The sequence below is a fragment of the Balaenoptera physalus genome (assembly GCF_965194825.1).
Source record: "Balaenoptera physalus genome assembly, chromosome: 9".
Classification (NCBI taxonomy): Eukaryota; Metazoa; Chordata; class Mammalia; order Artiodactyla; family Balaenopteridae; genus Balaenoptera; species Balaenoptera physalus.
Window position 1 is genome coordinate 29,839,598 of NC_138888.1, and position 21,841 is coordinate 29,861,438.

General features: G+C 35.9%; 1 protein-coding gene across 15 annotated transcripts in view; it reads right to left on the bottom strand.

The window, feature by feature from the left end:
- Window positions 1–1,161: 1,161 nt before the first annotated feature.
- Window positions 1,162–21,841, bottom strand: part of EYA4 (EYA transcriptional coactivator and phosphatase 4) — a 259,346-nt gene continuing 238,666 nt past the window's right edge. For 7 of the 15 annotated variants that reach the window (XM_082474686.1, XM_082474683.1, XM_082474696.1 and 4 more), the window contains 6 exons: window positions 17,655–17,713; window positions 17,387–17,547; window positions 14,110–14,224; window positions 10,018–10,139; window positions 7,876–7,976; window positions 1,162–4,549 (listed from right to left, as the gene is read on the bottom strand). In XM_082474686.1, coding sequence (XP_082330812.1) covers window positions 4,469–4,549; window positions 7,876–7,976; window positions 10,018–10,139; window positions 14,110–14,224; window positions 17,387–17,547; window positions 17,655–17,713 — 639 coding nt within the window. In that variant the 3' untranslated portion in view covers window positions 1,162–4,468. Of the gene's footprint in view, window positions 7,809–7,875; window positions 7,977–8,014; window positions 8,116–10,017; window positions 10,140–14,109; window positions 14,225–17,386; window positions 17,548–17,654; window positions 17,714–21,841 lie in introns of all 15 variants that reach the window. The other 8 variants (XM_082474687.1, XM_082474684.1, XM_082474691.1 and 5 more) reach the window with 5 other exon arrangements.

A 21,841-nucleotide genomic window follows, 5' to 3' on the forward strand; every position in this document is an offset into this window, starting at 1 on the left:
TCTTTTTAAAGAAAAGAGTAAAAGGAAGAGGAAGAAATCATTGATTCATTATGAACTTATTTTTTTTCCTCATGTATAACTTTTCAGCTCATGTATAACTTTTTTTCCAAATACACCTTTGCTTATGGCCATCCTTGCTCTTTATTTTCATGAATTATTAGGTCAGTAAACACTCCAGCTAAGTTATAAAAATTTACATTGGTCCCATCTACACGTACCTGTATGTTTTCTTTTTCTTCTTTTTTTAAAAAATCTAACTCTACCATTTTAAATTTCTTTAATTTCAAACCAGGATCATATAGATGTTTTCCTGTGGTTTATGCATTCACTCAACAAATGTTTTTTGAGTACCTATGATATGCCAGACACTTTCTTAGATGCTGGTTATACAGAAGTTAACAAAACAAAACAAAACAAAACAAATGACTGCCTTCACAGAACATACATTCTAGTAGGTGAGTCATCTAATACAAAAGAGAAATAACATATGTGTCATGTTGGATAACTGTATGTATAAGGACTAAGTATTATTTAACAGTAAATCAGGGAAATGACAGAAGTGTTGGATGAGCATGGGCAGTTTTAGAGATGAGGACCTACATCAGTTTGGAGGGTGAAGTTTTAAAAAGTTGTGAAAGAGGTTGGTCTGAAATTTCCCTTTGCTTTGCATTTGAACAACAGACTTGCAAGTAAATCAATACTATACACAAGGCAATAAAGGAGCTGTTATATCTGTTTCAGGAAAACATTCCTTTATCACTCTTGGAAGTTACTTATAAACCATGTTCCATATTCATCTAAAGGGAACTTGCTTTAAGTATTCTAAATGGTATTATTTTATCAGTAATGATACATCTATCACTAATGTCGTCACTGTCACTAGTGACTACATTATGCATTATACCTTAATGTAACTACCTGTATGTAAAAAACTATGTACTCACATCTTTTTCAGTACATCAGCCCACTTTTAGTCTTAATTAGTGACATTTTACTGTGTTGCAGCTCAGCTTGCCTTAACTGAAAACCATGCAATTTAGGGCACAAACAAGGGAAGGTAAGAAGACAGCAAGAAGCCTAAATACAAATTTCATGTTATTTAGAATCAAGCTTAATACATACAACAGAAACTCTACGACATGGAGGGTGAAGAAAATGAAATCATTTCCAAAGGTATTTATTGAGAAATAGTAAAGATATACATATTTTTACAAGCTTTTAATATTAATTTACATTTCTTTAAATTATGTAGGCCCCAATAATCTATACTTTACTAATACGTAACAGAAACCCTTGACTTTGTTAGATTTCCATAATGCTACCATAGTTGGGAGTCAAAAATGCAACTTTGGCTCAAGATGCTTGTTTGTTTTTAAAAGAAATACTAAATGCCATATTCACTGAGAATGCAGGCTTGTCATAAACAAATGTGCATTAAAAAAAACCCAAAAAACCCTTCATACTGAGCATGCTGTTGACACTATTTGGAATCTTAGCTCACCAGAGACTAAGGGAAAAAACATTTTTAGAGTGTTATTATCTACTTTTTGTGCACAAATTGCATGATACTAAAATATTTTTTTGCCTCTGAATTTGATTTACAAATCTTTGCAGGGTGTAATGACTTAATCTTCTCTGTGACACTATTGTAGCTGGGCCACCTGTTTTGCTATTCTTCAGGTGTAACACGAGGTGGTTACCTGTCCCGGTGATATCACAAGTTTGTACATACAGGAACCAAAAACCCATGTCCGTGACAAAACATTTCAAATTGGTTTATAATAAGGCACAATATTCTATATGTCAACAGAACATGGAAACTTCCAAAGGGGCTTTTTTGTTTGTTGGTTTATCTTTTGTTTTTAAGATCGGAAAGGAATAGGATCTTGGGTTCCTAGGTGGGGAAGAGAAGCGTTCTAGCCTGAGCATGCTCAAGGTCACAGGACAAACTGTGATGTGGGCTCACTGGCCTGCACCACGGTGCCAGGCAAACTGTTCTCCGACAACCTAGCATTTAGGTTTTAGGCTGGCAGCCTCTTCTGAACACATCATCATCGGAGAAGAGGTCTGTGAGAAATAGCACTGCTGATGTAATCAGTGACTTTTCTCTTTGCCCTGTAAAGGGGTGTTCCTTTCTGTACCTGCAGGTTTAGCAGCATAAGAAGCCTTGCCTGTTTGATATGAAAAAAAGAGTGAAAAATTTCGATGTAATGCCAAAATTCTATCATTTAAAGAACCTGGCTCTACAGTAAAGATAATTTTGCTTTGTTCACAGTAATAAATATTTAAGGTTTTAGTGCACAAAATAGAATTATGTATTGATAATCAATGCAGCTCTTTAATTTTTTAAAACTACTATTTTCAAGCTAAAGGCCAATAGAAATATAAGATTTTTTATTATTATTATTATTATTATTATTATTAAGTATTCCAACCTTAATTTGTCTGCAACAGTACTTGGTGCAGAGGTAGCCAAAAGCTACAAAATTTAAAGATTAAGATTAAGGTCTACATGTGATGAAACCACAACCTTAAAATCTGCAAAATAGGGTCTCAATCTCTTTCTGCCCAATGTAAACATGGCCTTAGCGTACAGTAAAGAAATACAGGTTTATAGCCTGGAAAATAAAATCACATTTCCATAGCAAATGTTGTGATCAGTGTACAAAGCACCAATCATTTGGGAACCACCGAAGCCTCAGATGATGGATTATCATGGACCAGCCTCTGGTTAGGAGCACTGCTTAGTAGCTGGATGGCAAGTTCCACACTGTGACATTTTAAACACAGAACTGCAGGTGTAGACACCTTTAAAACACTCCTAGATCTTGAAGTCTTAAATTTCCACAAGGGAAATCATGTCATACGAAATGACAGGAGAACCTGTATCGTGTTCCTAACATGGGCTACACACCAAGAAAAAAAAACATGCAAACACAACGATGACAGGCTCTCCTTGCAATGAATGAAGTCCATTGTGCAGTAATGGTACAGCCAGAAACTAAGGTACGCAGGTCTGTAATGGAGAGAAACTGGATGGATGTGTTAAGACAGAGAACCAGATACTATTTCACTGTTGTAACTTCAGTAATGCTGCCAAGATCTGGCTCACTTGTTAATTTATTTTATAATGATAGTCTAGGTAAAATTTTCATTGATTCACTTCTTTCCTTAGAAACCGTCTGGGGCATTCACTTTCCACTACTGATGACACTTCATTTTTGCAATGGCATTGGGAATAAATGCACTTAGCTTTATTTTAAGCCCTGTTCACCCAATGTGAATTTTAAGCCACGTTCATGCATATTCTAAGAAAGTTTGGGTGATATTTGCTTATGATTTTCATCAGAATATTTTCCTCTATACAACCTAGACGTATCAACAAGTCAAACTCCAAATAGTATAGGTCATCATGAGTATGGCTCTTAGGTTTCTCCGTAAAACTGTAGAAAGGGTACTTGAGGTTTCAACATACATTTCACTTTCTAAGTAAAGGTCCCACAGTCTTTCCCAAACCTTCTGCTTCTGGTTGGATGCACAAATAGTTGCCTCATACAATTATTGGAATTATTAAGAACCCAAATAAAACACAAGCTTTCCTTTATTATTATTGTTTTCTTATTGCAACAAATACTCAGTTTCTTGCTGATGCATTATTAAGCTTTGATAGCTTGAATTTTAAATTTGGTCATCTTAAGAATGATCACAAAGGTTTTTGTTCTTCATTATCTACAGAGATTTTAACCAAAGTTACATTGTAACACACAAATGCTGTCTTGTCTTTAAGGCACAACACATCAGTATGAACATTCTGTTTGCCAAACTTAAAAAAGAGACATGATTAGATTCCCATTTCCCCTCCCACTACCCTCCCCGACAAATGAAAGAAAAATTGCATCCACTTTCAAAGTCAGCTGCTAATAAAGTCACAGTAAATTACTTTCATCAATAATTTACACAAATTACAGGTCTAGATAGGACTGTCCTTACACAGTCTGAGTGCATTCCAATTCAGATTTTCTGGGCTAGGTAGGCTAAAGTCAGATTCAAACCTCAGGGCTGAGAAGATCTCCCATTTTGAGGAATGTTGTTGAACCTTGTCAGACGGAGCCTGTGTTGGTGCTTTGCCAGGGTGAGAGCTCTTTGCTAAAGCTGTTATTTCCAGTTAGGACTCATTCGGTGTGTACCAGCAACCTCCACAGATTTTTTTTTTTAAACCATTAAAGTGTTGTAAATATAAGACCATAGAGCTTCCTTTCTGTAGCACTAAAGTTTAATTCCATTCAGCAATCTGAATTCTTCATTCTGGAATTCTCATTCCAAATATGATTTCATCCTTTAAGACAATTTATATGTGTAAAGCCAGAGGCATTGAATCACACATAAAAATTCAGTGTACTTGAAATATAAAAAAAAAAAAAAAAAAAAAAAACAACAAAAAAAACGGATCTCCAGCTAGAGAACACAGTTACAAATACTCTAATTCCAGTGCTTGATGTAGAGCCAAGAGGTCTGAATGACTTGATATCCTCCAAAAGGGCATATTGTGCTGTGTGGTTAAGAGAGGGAGGGATGGGAGAGAGAAGGGGAAGGGATGGAGAGAGAGCATAACTATTATCTCAGTGAAGCAGCGGTCCACACAAGGAAGTGTAGTTCACTCAAGTTCAAGGGAGGGAGTTTAAGGGAGGGATGATCATATTTGAAGGCTTGGTAGTATCAATGTGGTATTGTCAAAATAATAGAGAAATAGATCTGAACTGGATTTTAATGATAATAAAAGAAAGTAATAAGATTTCTTAAGTAGTTTAATATTTATTTTGGAAAGTATCATTACTAATATCAGCATCCGGGAAAGCAAGCTGAGCATCAAAATCCTATGTGGCTGGAGGAAAACAAATTTTACTTACTACATCACTCCTTAAGGTCCATCTCTCAGAAAAAATGATAAACTTCCTAAATCCAAGGCTTTTTGTCTCTTTGAGAGGAAGAGGGTGAATTCCTCTCTACATTAAAAAATAATTTGAAGCTGGACTATATAAGGTAGAAAAAAAACGTGGGGATGATCAAGTTTCTTACTTGTCTGGGGTAAGTAATAATTTAAGCCAGCAGAGTTGACCTGATTTATTCCCTTGGTGTGGGATTGAGGGAAAGCACTCCAGAATGCCTGCTCAAGGGGGAGATATCACCCCCTTAAGGGGACAAAAATGAGTTTTTGTGGGGAAAAAATTCTTAGATATTACAATGGTTTGTGGCTCTCCAAAGCTATACCAGTAATGGTATATGCGTGGTATTAAAATTTCATGAAGGGTTGTGATTAGGAAAAAAATGTCTAAAAATACTTCATTGTGGACAATAATGAAAAAAAAGAAATAATGCACTATAGCAATTAACAAAATCAAAGCTTTATTTGTAAGTTTGGGCTGATCACATCTTGTAGAATATATATTTGCATGTAAAATGGAAATATATATATATTATATGTAACATGGAAAAGACACTTTATTATAAAAATTAATAATTCAAATAATAATCACTATTGTTATATAGTTTTTTACTGCCCAATATGGTAGCCACTAGCCCAATATGGCTCTTGAGCACTCAAAATGCGGCAAGTCCAGTTCAAAATACACACTGGATTTCGAAGACTTAGAATTGTTTTAAAAATGTAAATATCACATGAATAGTTTTTATACTTATTAGGTGTTTAGACAACAACATTTTGAGTATATTGGTGCATTATTAGAACTAATTCTACCTGTCTCTCTTTTTAATTTTTTTAAACACAGCTTCCAAAAAATTTAAAATTACAAATATGGCTCACATCATGTATTTCTATAGGGGAGTTCAGTTGTAAACTTTGAAATTTCTTCTTAGATTTACAAAACAAACTATGCTTTTGGGTCAAATTAAAGCACAAAATTCACTTAGAAGTAACTTTTTAAAAATTCAGCTCAGATCTATTTGTAATAGCAAAATAGTACTTTATATTTTTGCACATGCGATTACAGCTACATCCAAAGAAGAGCATGCATTCTGGATACTAGAGAAACCAACCACCTGTGTTTCAAAATAGAATTATAAGCCTTCACCATCACCAAAACTGTACCTACATAAACAACCATTTGGAAATAGCATTCTAACCAAGGTTCTTATCCACTTGGAGTCATGCCTTTTTCTCCTGAAGTTTTGGGTTTAAAGCAGAAGGTGTTAACAACTGGTATACCAAGTCTAGTTTTCATGCCACGCATAAATGGGGCTGACTTTATAAGTTTTAACTTTCAAAGGCATATACTGTTTCTGGTTTGGAAAAGTGAATTTTATTAGCCCTGACCTAGATGTGTGTGAATTTCACATAGGCTAAAAGACATGTAAAATGCTTGCTATGGTGGCCGCACTGACTGCTCTTTGTTTTGTGTAATTATGGTGCCAATATGAAAAATTGAAACAACAAGGACTCAGGACACTGACAAACTCCAGAAGGTATTTCAACTGTGTGCAACCGGAAGGATTTCAAGTGGTCGTCAGCTTGGGTCACTGACACTGCTAATTAAGACCGAGGGGCACTGTGGGAGGATGAGTCTGAAAAACTCTCTTAATGTTATGGAAAAGCATGGAATATTTCAAGTATGGCTTCCAACGCGTCACCAAACCTTCTAAAGTGGAAGCTCCTTCTTTTTCTTCATTTTGCATGATTTGTATTGACTACAAACATAAATCATATCTTTTATCTTTCTAGTATCACTATAGACTTTCCTAGGAAACTGTTTGTTTTTTTTTGGGAGGAGGGCGAGGGGGGACAGAAATCAGATAAACACTCCAGCACATGCAAGTGTTTAGTGAAGTCTTTATCAGATGATGATTTGAAATCTCCTCAGGATAATAAAGACAATATTCTTTCTATGTAAAACAATATATGCTGACATGTCATTGTTCAACAATACTTATTCATCATTTTGCTTTGTTTTATAAATTACATCACTGTAATCCTGGCTAGATGATATTTTGCTATCAATCAGTGAAGGAAGCAGTAGATCTCAGTGTTGTGTTGATTGATAGTCTGGTATCTGGGGCCTATCTTGATATCATTCTCCTTTTGATGCTGGACCAACCAGTTAATGGTTTTTTAATTGCCTTGATTTTTTCAGAAATATGGGCCAGATGAAAAGGCTGATTTAAATACCTAGGGCCTATGAGATCTTCTGAATATATTCAAAGCCAGGTGCTTGGCTTCAATCAAGTACCAATGACTCACCAAAACAAATAACACTCTTCTAGAAGATGTAAGGGACATTGCCTCTAAGTCTCTATAACAAGTTGGCACAAAAGGATTTGAATAATATACCCCACTCCAATAGCATTTATTAACTTCTCTAGTAAGTTTTTTTCTTCATCTATTAAAGCTACCCTCAGATTTATCATCATGGGGCATAATTAGTACTAGGCACTCACAAGAACCATATGGTATAGAGGATGGATGGGAAAAGGGTAAGAATTGAGCCACTCACATGGCTTTCTATGGAGCTCGTTAAGAGTCTTTAATCTTGTTGAACTTCATGTGCTCAAAAATGGGTTTTTTTCCCCCATCTTTCTTATATCTGTGTGTATTACACACACACACACACACAAACACACATAAGCACACACACAAATAAATGTAACTAAATGTTCCTACATTTCCTATGAAGTTTCAGGCAAAAAAAATGCTAGACTCCAAATGGTTTATTTGAATGTAAGTACTGACCTTCTCATGCTCTTACTGCTTTGCATCTATAAATTTAAATCATTTGTCAAGCTGCCATTGGGCCAAACTACAGGAATGCAAACAAAAAAGCTTGCATTAGAAGTATCACACCAACATTGTTTGAAACAGGTTACCTTTTTTGCTGCCTGTTCTTCTTCTACACCATCCCCAATTACAACATATACTACTTTTCTGCCAAACCTTTGCATTATTCGTTCAAAGCAACTTTCTTTTCCTGGAAGATAAACAAGATAAAGTTCAGAGTGAAGTTACCTGGTTAGCGGCATGCTCCTCATCTCGGCCATCTCCAATCACAACATAAGTTATGTTAGTGCCAAATCTGGACACTATACGCTCAAAACAGCTTTCCTTGCCTGAAAAACAATGCACTGCTTATTCTTCCAGCCATTGCATTCATTAACCTAAAGATTCATAAAGTGTTAAGTTACTTTCTCTTGAACATCAATCACTTAAACTCGCTTGCAAACTCTGGGTTTATGAAATCAACAAATATGGTTGAATACTCTAAGTCTTTACTTAAGACAGATTATTAAATGAATGTATTTCACACTCCAAAAAAAGTCAGTAGGGCTAAGTATCTAATCGGAAAAAATGTTTATATCTTTTTGATATCTTTCAGTCCATCAAAAGACTATAGGAACAACTTTACAAGCCACTATCAGTTTTTACATTTATTTGTGTAATTCTACATTCTATCTAGTTTGTTTTAAGTGGTATAGACAAGTCAGGTAAAATTATTACTGTGAAAAGTTGAAGGTTCACCTAGAACAAAAGAGGAAATACTAAGATATGGATTTATCTTGATAAACAATTTCTTTCTTCAAGTGGCTGGGAGCTAGTCTGCTCAGATTAATTGTACTAAGGGTGCTATTTGCTTGGGCCACAGTACTGGTGACACTAGTATCCTCTGATCGCACTGTGGGAATAACACCACAGAATTTCTACATGTTCTTTGTTTTTACAACACTGGCATTATTCTCTGAATTTCATTCCCAGCATGTTCATTCAGTCATGGCTACTTTTTCACTTTTTCTTACTCTGATAGTTCAGAACTCCAAAAAATACTAGCTTAAAGGGAAAAATAGAAATGATTTGTTTTCAGATTAAAGATAAGGAACAATTTGGGCAATAAGAAAGAATGTCGTCCTTACCAGAGGAAATGTTTATGCTTGCGTAAAACTACTTGATTTGTCAAAAAGCAAAATCAGGTTCGATGTATTAATCCTGCTAGCATAAATATACTTATATGAAAAATGAATGGGATTGGTACCAGGGCTCTGAATTGCAGTGCTTAGGAGAATGAGGAATTTACTTTATGAAAGCTTGGCTCTCTTTAACTATACTCCCAAAACAGCTGTAGCTGGGGGCTCTTTTTGCCTGTGCCAATATCAGAACTCTGCAAGGCCCAGGGCAGGTTATTTCTGGTAGGGGATTTTAGGATTCTGAACTCTTGTCAAACTGCCAGAGCCTAAGTTTGTTGACATTCAGGGCACATTGTACAACCCATCTATTTCCCCAGGCATTTCCTTGACAGATGACAGAATACATGAGTTGTTTTCTTTTAACTCTTTCAAGATGGCAGAAGTTGATGAGCTTTTGTTTTTGAAAGTTTATTAGAAGTCTTAGTGCAGGTGAAAGGCACTTAAAGTCAAAGATGGCTCCACAGATAGCAATGATCTACATAAACAAGGTTGTAGTTCTTTGAGTGCTACTGAACGTTTCTGGAAATGTGGATTTCCAGCCATTCATATGTTATGAATGCTCCAATTATGTTTTCTGATTCATGAATTTTTTTTTTCCCCTGGAATTAAGGTTACTAGTTCAATCCATCTGACTCCCTTATAATGCCAAAAGAGTATTTTTATCTTAGATCTAGATTATTGCATATGCAAGGATGTAATACCATATACTATATTAGGTAAAATATTAAATACTATAGCTAAAGGTACTGTATATTATTTAGATAACATGTGCCATAATGAAATACAAATATAATATAAATGTATATGTATATATAAAGAGTCAGAACTATCCAGATACTGAGTTCAGAATTTCATAGGCAACAGTTTTCATAAAGTTTGCACATGCTCATAGAGTTGCAGGGGACTTTGTTATTTGAGCTCTATTCAAATTTGCTTGATATTCTTATAGCAAAATTGATGAAAGAGGGAATCATGTGGAGACACACATTAAGAAAATCCCCCAAAACACAGATATGAACATATTTCACACAGAGTTAGAAATAATTTTCTTACCTATTTTAGTTGCACTGTAAATATTCTCAATGGGAAAAGCACCTCCTAAACTATAGAGTAGAACCTTCGCAAGTGCTGGGATCAGCTGGGTTGTTGTTACCAAGACATTTACGCAGTTACTCCTAAGATGAGGAGGAAACAGGCATTTTTGTTTTCTAATACTAGATCACTTCTAATAGTACAAATTTTAAATTATCCTGCAGTCTTTCAATTCCATAATGAACAGCCCCTGATAACCTACCCTTTCAATAGTCAACAGTTGTTTATGGTACCTATCACCCGGTAGGCACAATACCAGATGCCAGAAATACATCCCAAAATGAAGGAAGTGAAGGAAAATAAGTTTGCTCTCCTACCCAGATCACAAGCTAGACAGGGAGGGAGACAAGTAAATAGACCCCTGCGAATAAGAAATGTGTTCTATAACCAAGATCTCCTCAGGTCCCTGTGGAACCTCACAGAAGGATCCCTACCTCGGCCAGTGGCAATCATGGAAAGATCATTAAAGGGGGCATGGCTTACCTCTGAGTTTTACAAGTATGCACATCAGCAGTTTTCATAAAACTTGCACATATACAAAGAGTCACAGGGGACTTTGTTATTTGATGCAGGTAAGGTATTTTTTAGGGTGATAGGACTCCATGTCCCAGAGTTTTTAGAGCCTGGGAAAGTAGAGGACACAGGAAGGGAGGAGGTGATGGGATGTGTAAGAGGAGTTTTTGGATTTTGTGCAAGAAACAGCCCAGAGAGTCCCAATCAAGGTACTGACAAATGGTGCATCCTGAAGAAGTAAAAATAGAGAGGATTCTTATTTAGAACAGAAGGGGTTGAGTCCCTGAATCTCCTTCTAACAACCAAGGGCAAACTGCATTTAATGGGCCTTGTTTTAATCCATCTACTAAGGCCTTACCCTTTGAGAGTGAGAATCTCCCACTCTGCAATTTACATCTGTTTCTTTCACAGTAGCACAGGATGGGGGGGTGAGGGTGCAGCGGGGAAGGTGAGATAAAGGAAACACCAAGGGAGGGGAGACTGTTAGCCTGAGTTAGGGAACAGAATGGACTGTGGCCCTTCCTTCTGGATTACAGGGAAATTGAGCTGTCCCGCCTGGAGGGGCTCAAACCACACACCTTAAACTGGGAATCAGAAGGCATATAGCTATGCACCTTTCTCTACTAGATATTTTGTATCATGAGCCTTTAATACATATTTGTAAGGGCTGATACAATATTCTCTAGAATTCTGCAGACTGATTTTCAGAAAACTGGTCTCAAGGGCAACTTAGAAGGACAAGGTGAGCGCTAAATTCTCATAGGTATGTATATGCTTAGCCCCCAGTACTCTTCATATTATGCTTTATGTTCTTTAGACATATCATGCGTAAAGAAGACTACAATTTATTTAAAAACAATTATAAAACCTTTATAACGATAGCCTTTTAAAACATTTTCATTTCTAAATTATCTCCATAGACACCTGATTTTTGTAATAGGAGCATTGACTCCTAGATACAAATGATAAGGTTATCAATTTATATGGGACAAAGAAACAAAGACTTCTAGAGATAGAAGTTTAATAAGTATCATGAATACAATATTAAATTTTACTAATCAAAAAATAAAGAGCTAGAAAGTGACTTGCCTATGATCAGACAAAACTTCCCCAAATAATGGCAGACTACTAAGAATAATACACAAACACATTACTGTACTGTGACACAAGGTTCTACATCATATTTCATCAAAATAAGATGCTATTCAATGTCATATATAGATGAGTGTTACAGAATGAAAACATGGTGGAATAAAATACAGCACAGGCTTTCTAAATTTATAGATGTGGTTTTGAAATCTAATAAATAAATTACAAACATTGCATATATTTATATGCAATTTATAATGCACTGTAATTTTCAATTACAAACATTGCATACATTTATAAATTGCATATATAGACATTTGTAAAATGCAGACAAATATAAAGAAGAAAATGAAAAGCACCAATTATTTAACCATCCAGAAATGATAACTGCTGTCCCCATTTTGTGCATTTATTTTCAGATTTTCAGTTTGCATATAGATTGTTTTCCCATTAGGATCATACTGTATGTGTAATCTTACATTTTACTTTTTTCATTTGTTTTTATCATGAGCCTATTTATATATGTCATATTGTCCATTATTCTCCCTCTCCAACAAAACATAATGTATGCAAACTACTCTATCTTGTGGCTGCACCACCATTTTTTAAAGTTAAGCTTAGTCACTAAGACGCTTTTGATTTCTCAGTATCATAAACAATGCTACCTTACATATAAATTTTTCCTATGGATATGATTATGTCCTTTGACTACATTCCTAGAAGAGGAATTAGAATCAGAGTGTACACACTTTGCTACAGGCTCTGATATATAATTCAGCAGTGTTTGGTGTAAACATCTGCTTTGCTGACAGAGTTTGTGAAATTTACCAACAAGGTAATAGATGTGGATAAATTGGCAACTTTCATGGTACTTAAAACTTCAGTGTACAATGATTTATTTTTCCCCTTCCTTCCCTTGTCATACATTTATTTATTTAATTAGTTAGTTATATCACATACCCATGTGTTTAATAATAATCTATATATAATATACAATGGCTACACATAGATAATCTATATAACAATGTAATGTAATACCCTTTGGTTTTTAACTATCTAGGAGACCTCTTTAAAAATAATGAAAGCACCTTCTACATTTTACACACGATTTTAGGGGCTGGAGTCCTCACATCCCAGCTTCCTTGTCCTTTGGTCTCCATGTCTCTGTAACTGCACAGAGCTCACAAGGCGGCAAGTCCCATCTTAAAACAGCTTTAATTGTTAGGCAATTCTTCCCACATGGAGCCAGAAGCTCCCTTCCCTGGCTTCCTACTCATTGGGACCAACTCTCTCCTTCATAGATGCAGAGGGAAATGTAATTTATTTCCAGCCCAACATCTCAACTAGTTGAAATTGGTAACCTTGTTCCACACACGGCTCTTCTTCAGACTAAACTCCTTGGTTCCTCCCTCTGACTGTTCCTTTTATGTAGTTTCCACAGCCTAAACTCTTCTGGCCACTTTGCTGGACACAAGATGCTACAAATACGTCACAGCCCCTGTTGGAATGAGGTGCCCAGAACTGAGCAAAGTACTCTGTTCTGCTTCCCCAGCCTGACCCAGGAATCTACTGCCCCCTCCCCTCTCCATTTAGAGACTCTGCTATAAATGCAGTGGCTTGTCATGCCACAGGGTTAAAAGCCACGTGCGGGATACGGGACACACTCGTTTACTTCCGTGTTCTGATTAGACTCTCCTTTTACCCTGCTAAGGTTTCTCTGTATCTTGATTCAATCAGTCCAAATATTAGCTCTTCTCTGAATTTTGTGTTACCCACACATTTGCTAAGCATGATTTTATTTATTCATCCAACACAGAAATAAAACTAAGGAATAGGATAGAACAAAGATTCATCCCCACCCTACTAGCTATCATGTTCCAGATTTATATTATTAATTAGCATTTATGGCACATGGTATGCAACTAGTTATGTCAATTCAGTTCTATTATCTACACTAACAAGTCAGCATTTCACTGTTTGAACTAAACAACACAAAGGTTACAAGTTTTTCAGGAGCTTTCTCTTGCTTTTTTTTGATGTGTTCAAATTATGTATATTCTCTATAATGGCATAAAAGACTTAAAAACATGCACTAATTGTATAAACAGTATTGTGTTCTTTGCCATCATCTTCTGTACTTTGTCACCAAAAGAGTGCTTTTAAATTTGCAAGTCAAATGACATTCCCATGGGGTTTATCAGGGGTCAAGAGGAGAGAACGGTAAAGAGATGGATCTGCCAGTTATTCTGAGAAGCAGCAACCCCCATCCTCCATCCCAACACACACACACACACACACACACACACACACACACACACACACACACAGTGAATTTTAGGTCCCTTCAAACTCTAAAACAAATCTGGGAATTAAAACATTTTGATATATGCTATGCTATTAGAACTACATCTTCAATACAATAAACATAGAAACTGAAACAATACCACTTACCTAGTACTAATAATTGATAAAGATTTAAGTGCATTTGTTAGCCAGGAGTCCGTCAGACCTTCAATCTCAGCCCTCAACTGCAGCCACGCATCTCTCTTGGCGGGGCCAAGAAGTCCTGCAACACAGAAAAGTAGGGCAGAGTCAAGAGATGAACATTTTTCAGGGATGCCTAGTTTGGTCTTCCTTCTGTCTACTCCAGATGATTTTTATTCCCGCCTACATCAAAAAGAGAGAGACTGATATCAACACTGATCTTCCATTTCAGAATTGATTATCCATTGATTCATTCATTCCACAAACATTTATTGAACAACTTCTACACATCACATTCTGGGCTAAAAATTAGGGATGTAACAGTGAAAGAGTGGGTCCCAGCCTCTGCCCTCACTGATGCTAGAATCTGGCACGGTGGATGCCAATCACCCGAGGAGCTTTGACAACTACTCCAGAAGACTGACAGGATAGGTCTGGAGAAGAAGTAGGGGTCTACCAGCCTAGGGATACAAACCTCAAATATTTTGGTTGTCTGAAAATGTTTAGTTTCTTAATAATCACAACCATTACCACTTGGAAACAGTAATAATGACATTATCACATATAGCTATAGAGTTTTCTAGAATTTGTTTCTAATACTAGTGCTAAAGCTGTCAGAAATACGTTGTTTTGTAAAAAGGAATTAAGAATTTTGTTTAAAATCCTGAAGCCTATGATACAGCTATAGACGATGATTGAAAACTACATTGATGTTAGGATAAGAAAAGAAGTAGGCATACTAATTTTATTGAAAAAGCTGTTGCTTTCATGAGAAAACAAGATCATGTAAATCTATTAAAAAATAAAGTTCCTTAGGTAAATCATATTTCAGAATACTAAGAGTTCATTTATAGGTGGATAACTTTTTTTAAATAAATAAGTTAATTTATTTATTTTTGGCTGTGTTGGGTCTTCATTGCTGTGCACGGGCTTTTCTCTACTTGCGGCGAGCGGGGTTTACTCTCTATCGCGATGCACAGGCTTCTCATTGCGGTGGCTTCTCTTGCTGTGGAGCATGGGATCTAGGAGCGAGGGCTTCAGTAGTTGTGGCACGCGGGCTTCAGTAGTTGTGACTTGCGGGCTCTAGAGTGTAGGCTCAGTAATTGTGGCGCATGGGTTTATTTGCTCAGCGACATGTGGGATCTTCCCGGACCAGGGCTCGAACCCGTGTCCCCTACATTGGCAGGCGGATTCTTTTTTTTTTTTTATAGCTACTTTATTTATTTATGGCTGTGTTGGGTCTTCGGTTCGTGCGAGGGCTTTCTCTAGTTGCGGCAAGTGGGGGCCACTCTTCATCGCGGTGCGGGGACCGCTCTTCATCGCGGTGCGCGGGCCTCTCACTGTCGCGGCCTCTCCCGTTGCGGGGCACAGGCTCCAGACGCGCAGGCTCAGTAGTTGTGGCTCACGGGCCCAGCTGCTCCGCGGCATGTGGGATCTTCCCAGACCAGGGCTCGAACCCATGTCCCCTGCATTGGCAGGCAGATTCTCAACCACTGCGCCACCAGGGGAGTCCTCGGTGGATAACTTTTTAAATCAAAATTTATAGTTCCTACTGAGCCTCATTTGTCATTATTTCAATAAAGAGATGCTAACATATCACAAAAAATGGACTCATATCTCATTGTTTAAACTTTTTAAGCTATACGATTATTTACTAGTAATCTTGTTAATTTTTAAATAATTTTAATAATACCCTTTAAGAGGGAAATAATGACATGCCTGAATGATAAAAGTTAATTCAGATTTCCCAAAGGGATATTTATCTTAAAGTTAAAGTTATTACCCTCAATTGCTTTTAAATAGATTACCTATTTATTTGATTTTACAGAAGTGTCTTGTATAGAGTGTTAGAGTGAATTAGGAAACCTAAGTTGCCTGCCTAAACCCCTGGGCAGGTTAGTAGCCTGCAGGAGCCTACTTCTCATTTGGAAATAAAGATCTTCCATATCTAAGCTCTGTTTTGGTTCTAACATTATTACTGTCTATGGTTCTACATGTTTTGGTTCTCTTGTAGTTACTGAACATCTATTGAGCATCTGTTATGTGCTTCAAGCTAGCCAGGCACTGGGATACAAGGCCAACAGACACACAGCCAACCTTAAGATGTGTATGGTGTAGTATATACTTTACAGATGAAAACTTTATTTACTATATTGTATTCTATGACATATATGTAAATATACACATGTATAGCATGCACAAATATATATTTAGCTGTCTTATTTCAATTTTAGATTCTGGTTTATACTCCTCAACCATCCCTCTTTTTTAAAAAAAGAGAAACAAACAAAAAGCCCTGAGAGAAGAATCTGAAGTGCCCTCATACCTAATCCTACGATCTTGTTGCCCTAAAATTGATCCTAATGATAAAGACCATCAAGGTTTATTATACCAAGAAGCACATCCAAGATCTAAGTTTTGATATCACCTGTAATATATGAATGAGTACAAAATGGTTTAGATACTACTTACAGAGTATTTGAACTTATAAAAACCATGATATAGTTAACACTATACATGGCAAAGATACACTGTCAGATAATATGTAATTTTTGAAAGGATAAATTTAACTTGTTGAAGTCTTCAAAATGACATAAAGCACAGTTTGCATTTATTTTTGATAGCATTCCAGAAAGCTAATGATTGCTAACAACTCTGCTTCACTGACTAGGGCTCTTGTCTTTAGACAGATCTTCTTTCCACAGCCTGTATCAGTTCCTTTGTCTGGTTTACACTGAGAGCGTCCCAGCTGAGGAAGGGTAAAATAAATGTCCTGCTATTAATCTTTTTTTTAAATTTAATTTTATTTATTTTTTTATACAGCAGGTTCTTATTAGTCATCCATTTTATACATATGAGTGTATACATGTCAATCCCAATCTCCCAATTCATCACACCACCCCCCCCTCCCCGCCCCCCCCCCCCCGCTTTCCCCCTTTGGTGTCCATACGTTTGTTCTCTACATCTGTGTCTCTATTTCTGCCCTGCAATTAATCTTGACCAAACATCTGGGCACAAAGAATTCCCAATTCCTTTGACAGTGCTGCACGTTTTATTTTGCAGTTAGATTTTTTTTCCCCCCACTAACTCTAAGAAACTAAAAATTCTGGCTCACTGTCGTCCAGCATGAGCTCTTGGTAATTTATTTTACAGAAGGATAGTCCCTAATATGAAACTTGAAACTACAGTTTAAATTGTACCTCTATCTGCAGTACCTTTATTAAATTGTAAAAGCCACACATACCTCCCACATTGTTCTTGTAGGTGTTGTATAATTCTTTTACTCTTCTGTAACGAAAAGCCAACTTCCTCATCCAGTCAACCCCTCCTCTTACACCTGTTGGCAAACAAAGGTTTGCACTACTTGCAGCTGCATGGAAGCCATCAGTTGCAAAACTGTAGGTACTGCAACACCCAAAATACATTAAAAAGAAATAAAAGAAATAATTACATGTGCAAAACTTCACAGCTGAATTTCTGTAGGAAAGAGCATACTGAAAGGCATGGCTTACCTTAAGTCTTGCCCATTATCATCAGAGGAAACATCATCTATGTGAACTTGATCACACTCCTGTTAAAAACATTGGAAGAGTTGTTTTTCAAATGATGCTTGTCACCATGTTTGAAGCTTTTTCCATCTTTCCACTTGATCAGCCCATGGCCAGAAGAGGGCAGCATTTGCCCACCCATCCCACCCTCTCACGCTGGGAAATGGCATCATTTCTACTCTGTAAAATCTAAATCCAGAAGAGGACCTTAAAAGGGGCCTGAAAACATATGGCATGTGAGTTTCGTTAGAGCAAATACAAAAATAATTTTAATCTTAAAATTATTGATAAGGAATTCTCTTGAATCTTTACGATAATCACTGGTGATCACTTTCAGCCATTTCTGTTATGCATACTTAAGTATGAAAGCAAAGCTAATCTGAAGATACTCAAAACTTGTTTGGGCTGAACACCTCAGTGGTCACTATTATTTATTATTTTTGGAGCAGCAACAGAGGGGCTTGATGATTATGGTGTTCTGTTAAATTTCTATGACTTCCTTTTTGCTGGGCCAGTGATACCATGAAAAGAATCATGCTGATGTTATTTTAAAAGTCCTGGTCTTTCAACCAGCAAAAAGCTAATAACTATAGAAGCCGACACTTTTTGTGGTTGTTTTAAATCTTTAAACTGAAAAGAATACTGAAAGTAAAAGGGAGTAATGAATGTGCTACAAATTCAAAGGAAAATAAACTTTAGGTACTTACAGCCACATAATTGACCTAAGTTACAGTGTACTCAGAACAAATGGTAACTTTTCTGGAAAAGAATTCATTTCTTCTTTGCTGTTCTAAGGGTCCTTTTCTATCTTCAAATAATCTGCATAGTTCCAATGAAATAGTACATGATCTGAAGGTGGAATTTCGGTAGGGCGTTTCAATAACTAGTTTACTAACCTCAGAGTAAGTATGGTTTAGCCTTTTGGGCCTCATTTTTTCCCCTCAGATAATTACAGTCAAACTCACAGAGTCTGACTATATATATTAAGCGTTCATCATTCAAAATCAATTCTGAAAAATCATTAAATTTGAAAATAAGATGCCATACTAAAGGCTTTTCAGCTACTATTTATAATCATTATAGGACTTGGAAGTATCTGATGGTGAAATATTTAATATCTTATCTCTAGCTTTCCACACTGAGTATATTAGATCCTGTTGCAGTTTGAGGATAAATTAGTTGGCTCAGGTTTCTTTTAAAATATAAAACTTAGTAGCTCAATCAATACAATTTTAGTACATAACTTGAAAATCCAGGTAAACTAATTTTAAAGATTCATATTATGTACATAAATTATAGGTTTAGTAATTTTTGAATAAATATATTCATAAGTAAGGAAGGGCCTCAAAAAGTTAATCTGACTGGAAGCTCCCTGAGGGGGGTGTTTGAGTCACCCAGATATGCTATACCCACACTTAAGGCACTCTCTGGCACGAAGTAATCACTCAACACTTCTTTGTTTGAATGAATGGCAGAAGTCTAGACAAATGTAGTTCATGACAGAATTACCACAATCATTTAAATTTTCTAACATAAAATTAGGTGATAAAAATAATAATATTCTAGATGGTAAGGGCTGTAAGAAGATATTTATATTAAGAGTGGAGGGGAAGGCAAGAGAACAGAGCACGGGCTGAGGCTACAGGAGAGGCATTTAGAAAGGTTCTTCCCCATTTTGACTGAGTGTTTCTTGAAAGGAGCACAGCCCAAACTTTAACCAAAGAAGGCATTATGCTTCCAGAAAATTCTCAGGGAAAAGTATTGCAAGCAACCGTAGCAGCTCTTGGATTGGGCTCTAAAGGAAAGGGTGAAGAGATTTAACTAGTTAGTATGAAAGTTGAAAATAAAAGTTCTTCCAGAATACTGAGGCAGCAAAGTAGTTCTAGATGACAAGGATCATTTCTTGAGTCGGTGACATTCTTGGTAAGTATGAAGACCAAATTAAACCACTATTGAAATAGAATCACGCGAAGCTGCTGATTCCACCGAGGTTCTGAAATCTTTTATCATGTAAACAATTTCCATAATTTTATAATAAACTAATGATATTAAAAAAGGGGGGGATCTTATGAATTACACTGGTAATTAGAAGTAATTTCTATATTTAATATCCTCCCATCTAATTTTTATAGAAATTCCTCTGACATTTCAAGTATTAACTCATATGATTAATTTGTACATTTTGCCCCCAAATTTATTTTTTACTCCTGAGGACATCAGTATATCAAACTTATTGGACCGTGAGTTCCATATCTGAAGTTATGTTTGAGGTTTTTCCAAATGGAACTTCTCTTTAAATTTATGCCTAGTTAACTATGCTTGTTGACTCTGGACCATTGCCCGAGGATTACAGTCCAGTGAAAGAAACCTGAACTTCAATCACTTACATTTTTAGAAAAATCTAAATAATTGTTCTTCAATTAGTGTTCACTCAGAGGAACTTTATAAGAAACATTTTGACAAAACACAAAATACTAAAAACAGTGTTATGCTTTGGCTTTAACAAACTTCAGTGAAAGAACTCAAACATTTGGAATAATTCTGGCACTAATCTTAAATTCTTTAATTTTATCTTATAAGGTGACCGCAAAGTTGTCACTGATCTTTATCAGTTATAATCCATAGCAGTCTTCTCTCACTTTTGTTAGCCCAAACTCCCTGGTGCCTTCTCTTCTGGAAGTTATTTTAACTGAAATAACATTTTATTTAAACAGAGAGCATTCACTTCTTAGGGACAGTGGTGTGAGCATTTGCCTTCTCTGCAGTTGGACAGGATGTAGTGAAGTATCTATTAAGAGGATTTAAATTTGTATCTTTTAAGGAATTACGTGAGAGCAGCTGCTACTACATATGTTGCAGTATCTATTGAAGGATTTGAGTCTCAAATTAGATTTTTAGGTTAAGAAAAGGAATCCTGAGAGATTAAATACACAAGGGGAAATCACATAATAGGCTAATGATGAAGTTATTCTCTTGAGGAATTCTCTTTGTCAGTAGAAGCAGACATAGCTTAATAGCAGTTATGAAGCTCATGACAATCTTTGCTTATAAGAGGTTTACTGAAATAAAAAACTGGGAGAAAGTAAAGTTTCAAAATCAGATACAGAAGGATAGTGGATATGTATGTAACTGTACTGAATGATCTTGAAAGCTATTGTTTAGATTTTATTAGTTTTAGTGTTTGTTTAGCTCACCTAAGTTAGTATAAACCTCTGAGTTTCCTTGGGCACCTGGATGTGTGTGCACGTGGGCGTGTGCACGTCTGAGAACTCGATCAATTTATATGCAGAGACTAAATCATTTCATTGATTTAGTGCATTATTGTTGGATACTAAGTTTTAGTGTTTGAGTAAAATGGAATTTTTATCACATTCTAAAGCACAACTAAAAAGCTATCATCATAGAAGAGAAAGTCAATACCAATATTTTCTCAGTTACTATTTCTACCTGAGATCCTGTTGGGTATTTTAAAGATATATTTTATATAGTATCTAACACAAAATAAAAATTCTTAAAGCACCATAGCCGACCACATGTTTCTGATATGCCAATATTCACATCAAACTTGCTAAAGGTATATTCAAATTCATCATATGCTACTTTCATGTTCTCACTTTAGTGTTCTGTTAGAAGTTGGATGGTAAATTTATTCCATCTGGCTTCTAATGTGTCACTAAAAACCTAAAGAGTCATTTATTTCATTTATTTCTAGTAAAAATAATAAATGAAATGAAATAAAACTATAAAACTTGGATAAAACCATATCAAACTTCTTTTTTGTGTGTTTTACAGGCTTGAGAGGAGTGATAATCTTAGAATTCTTTTTAGAATGAGACTCGTCCATTTTACCCAACAGAAAAATCAACCTAAAAAGTTATCACCATATATGTATAAAAAATTCGTTCCCAAAAGATTAAAGTGTGTTTCCTCTTATTGTGTATATATAAAATCATTCTATACAGTAGACAGTAATAAGTAGCAAGATTAATTTAAATCAGGTTTCAGAGAGGTGATTATTACTTATAACCTAAAACTGGAAGACTTGCCCAAGAATACTGATCTTCCATAGTGTCTCTTAAAGAAAAAAATAAAACCTCTTTAAACAGAATTTAAATTTTATTATCCAGTAAAAACAGTGACTCACTGCAAAG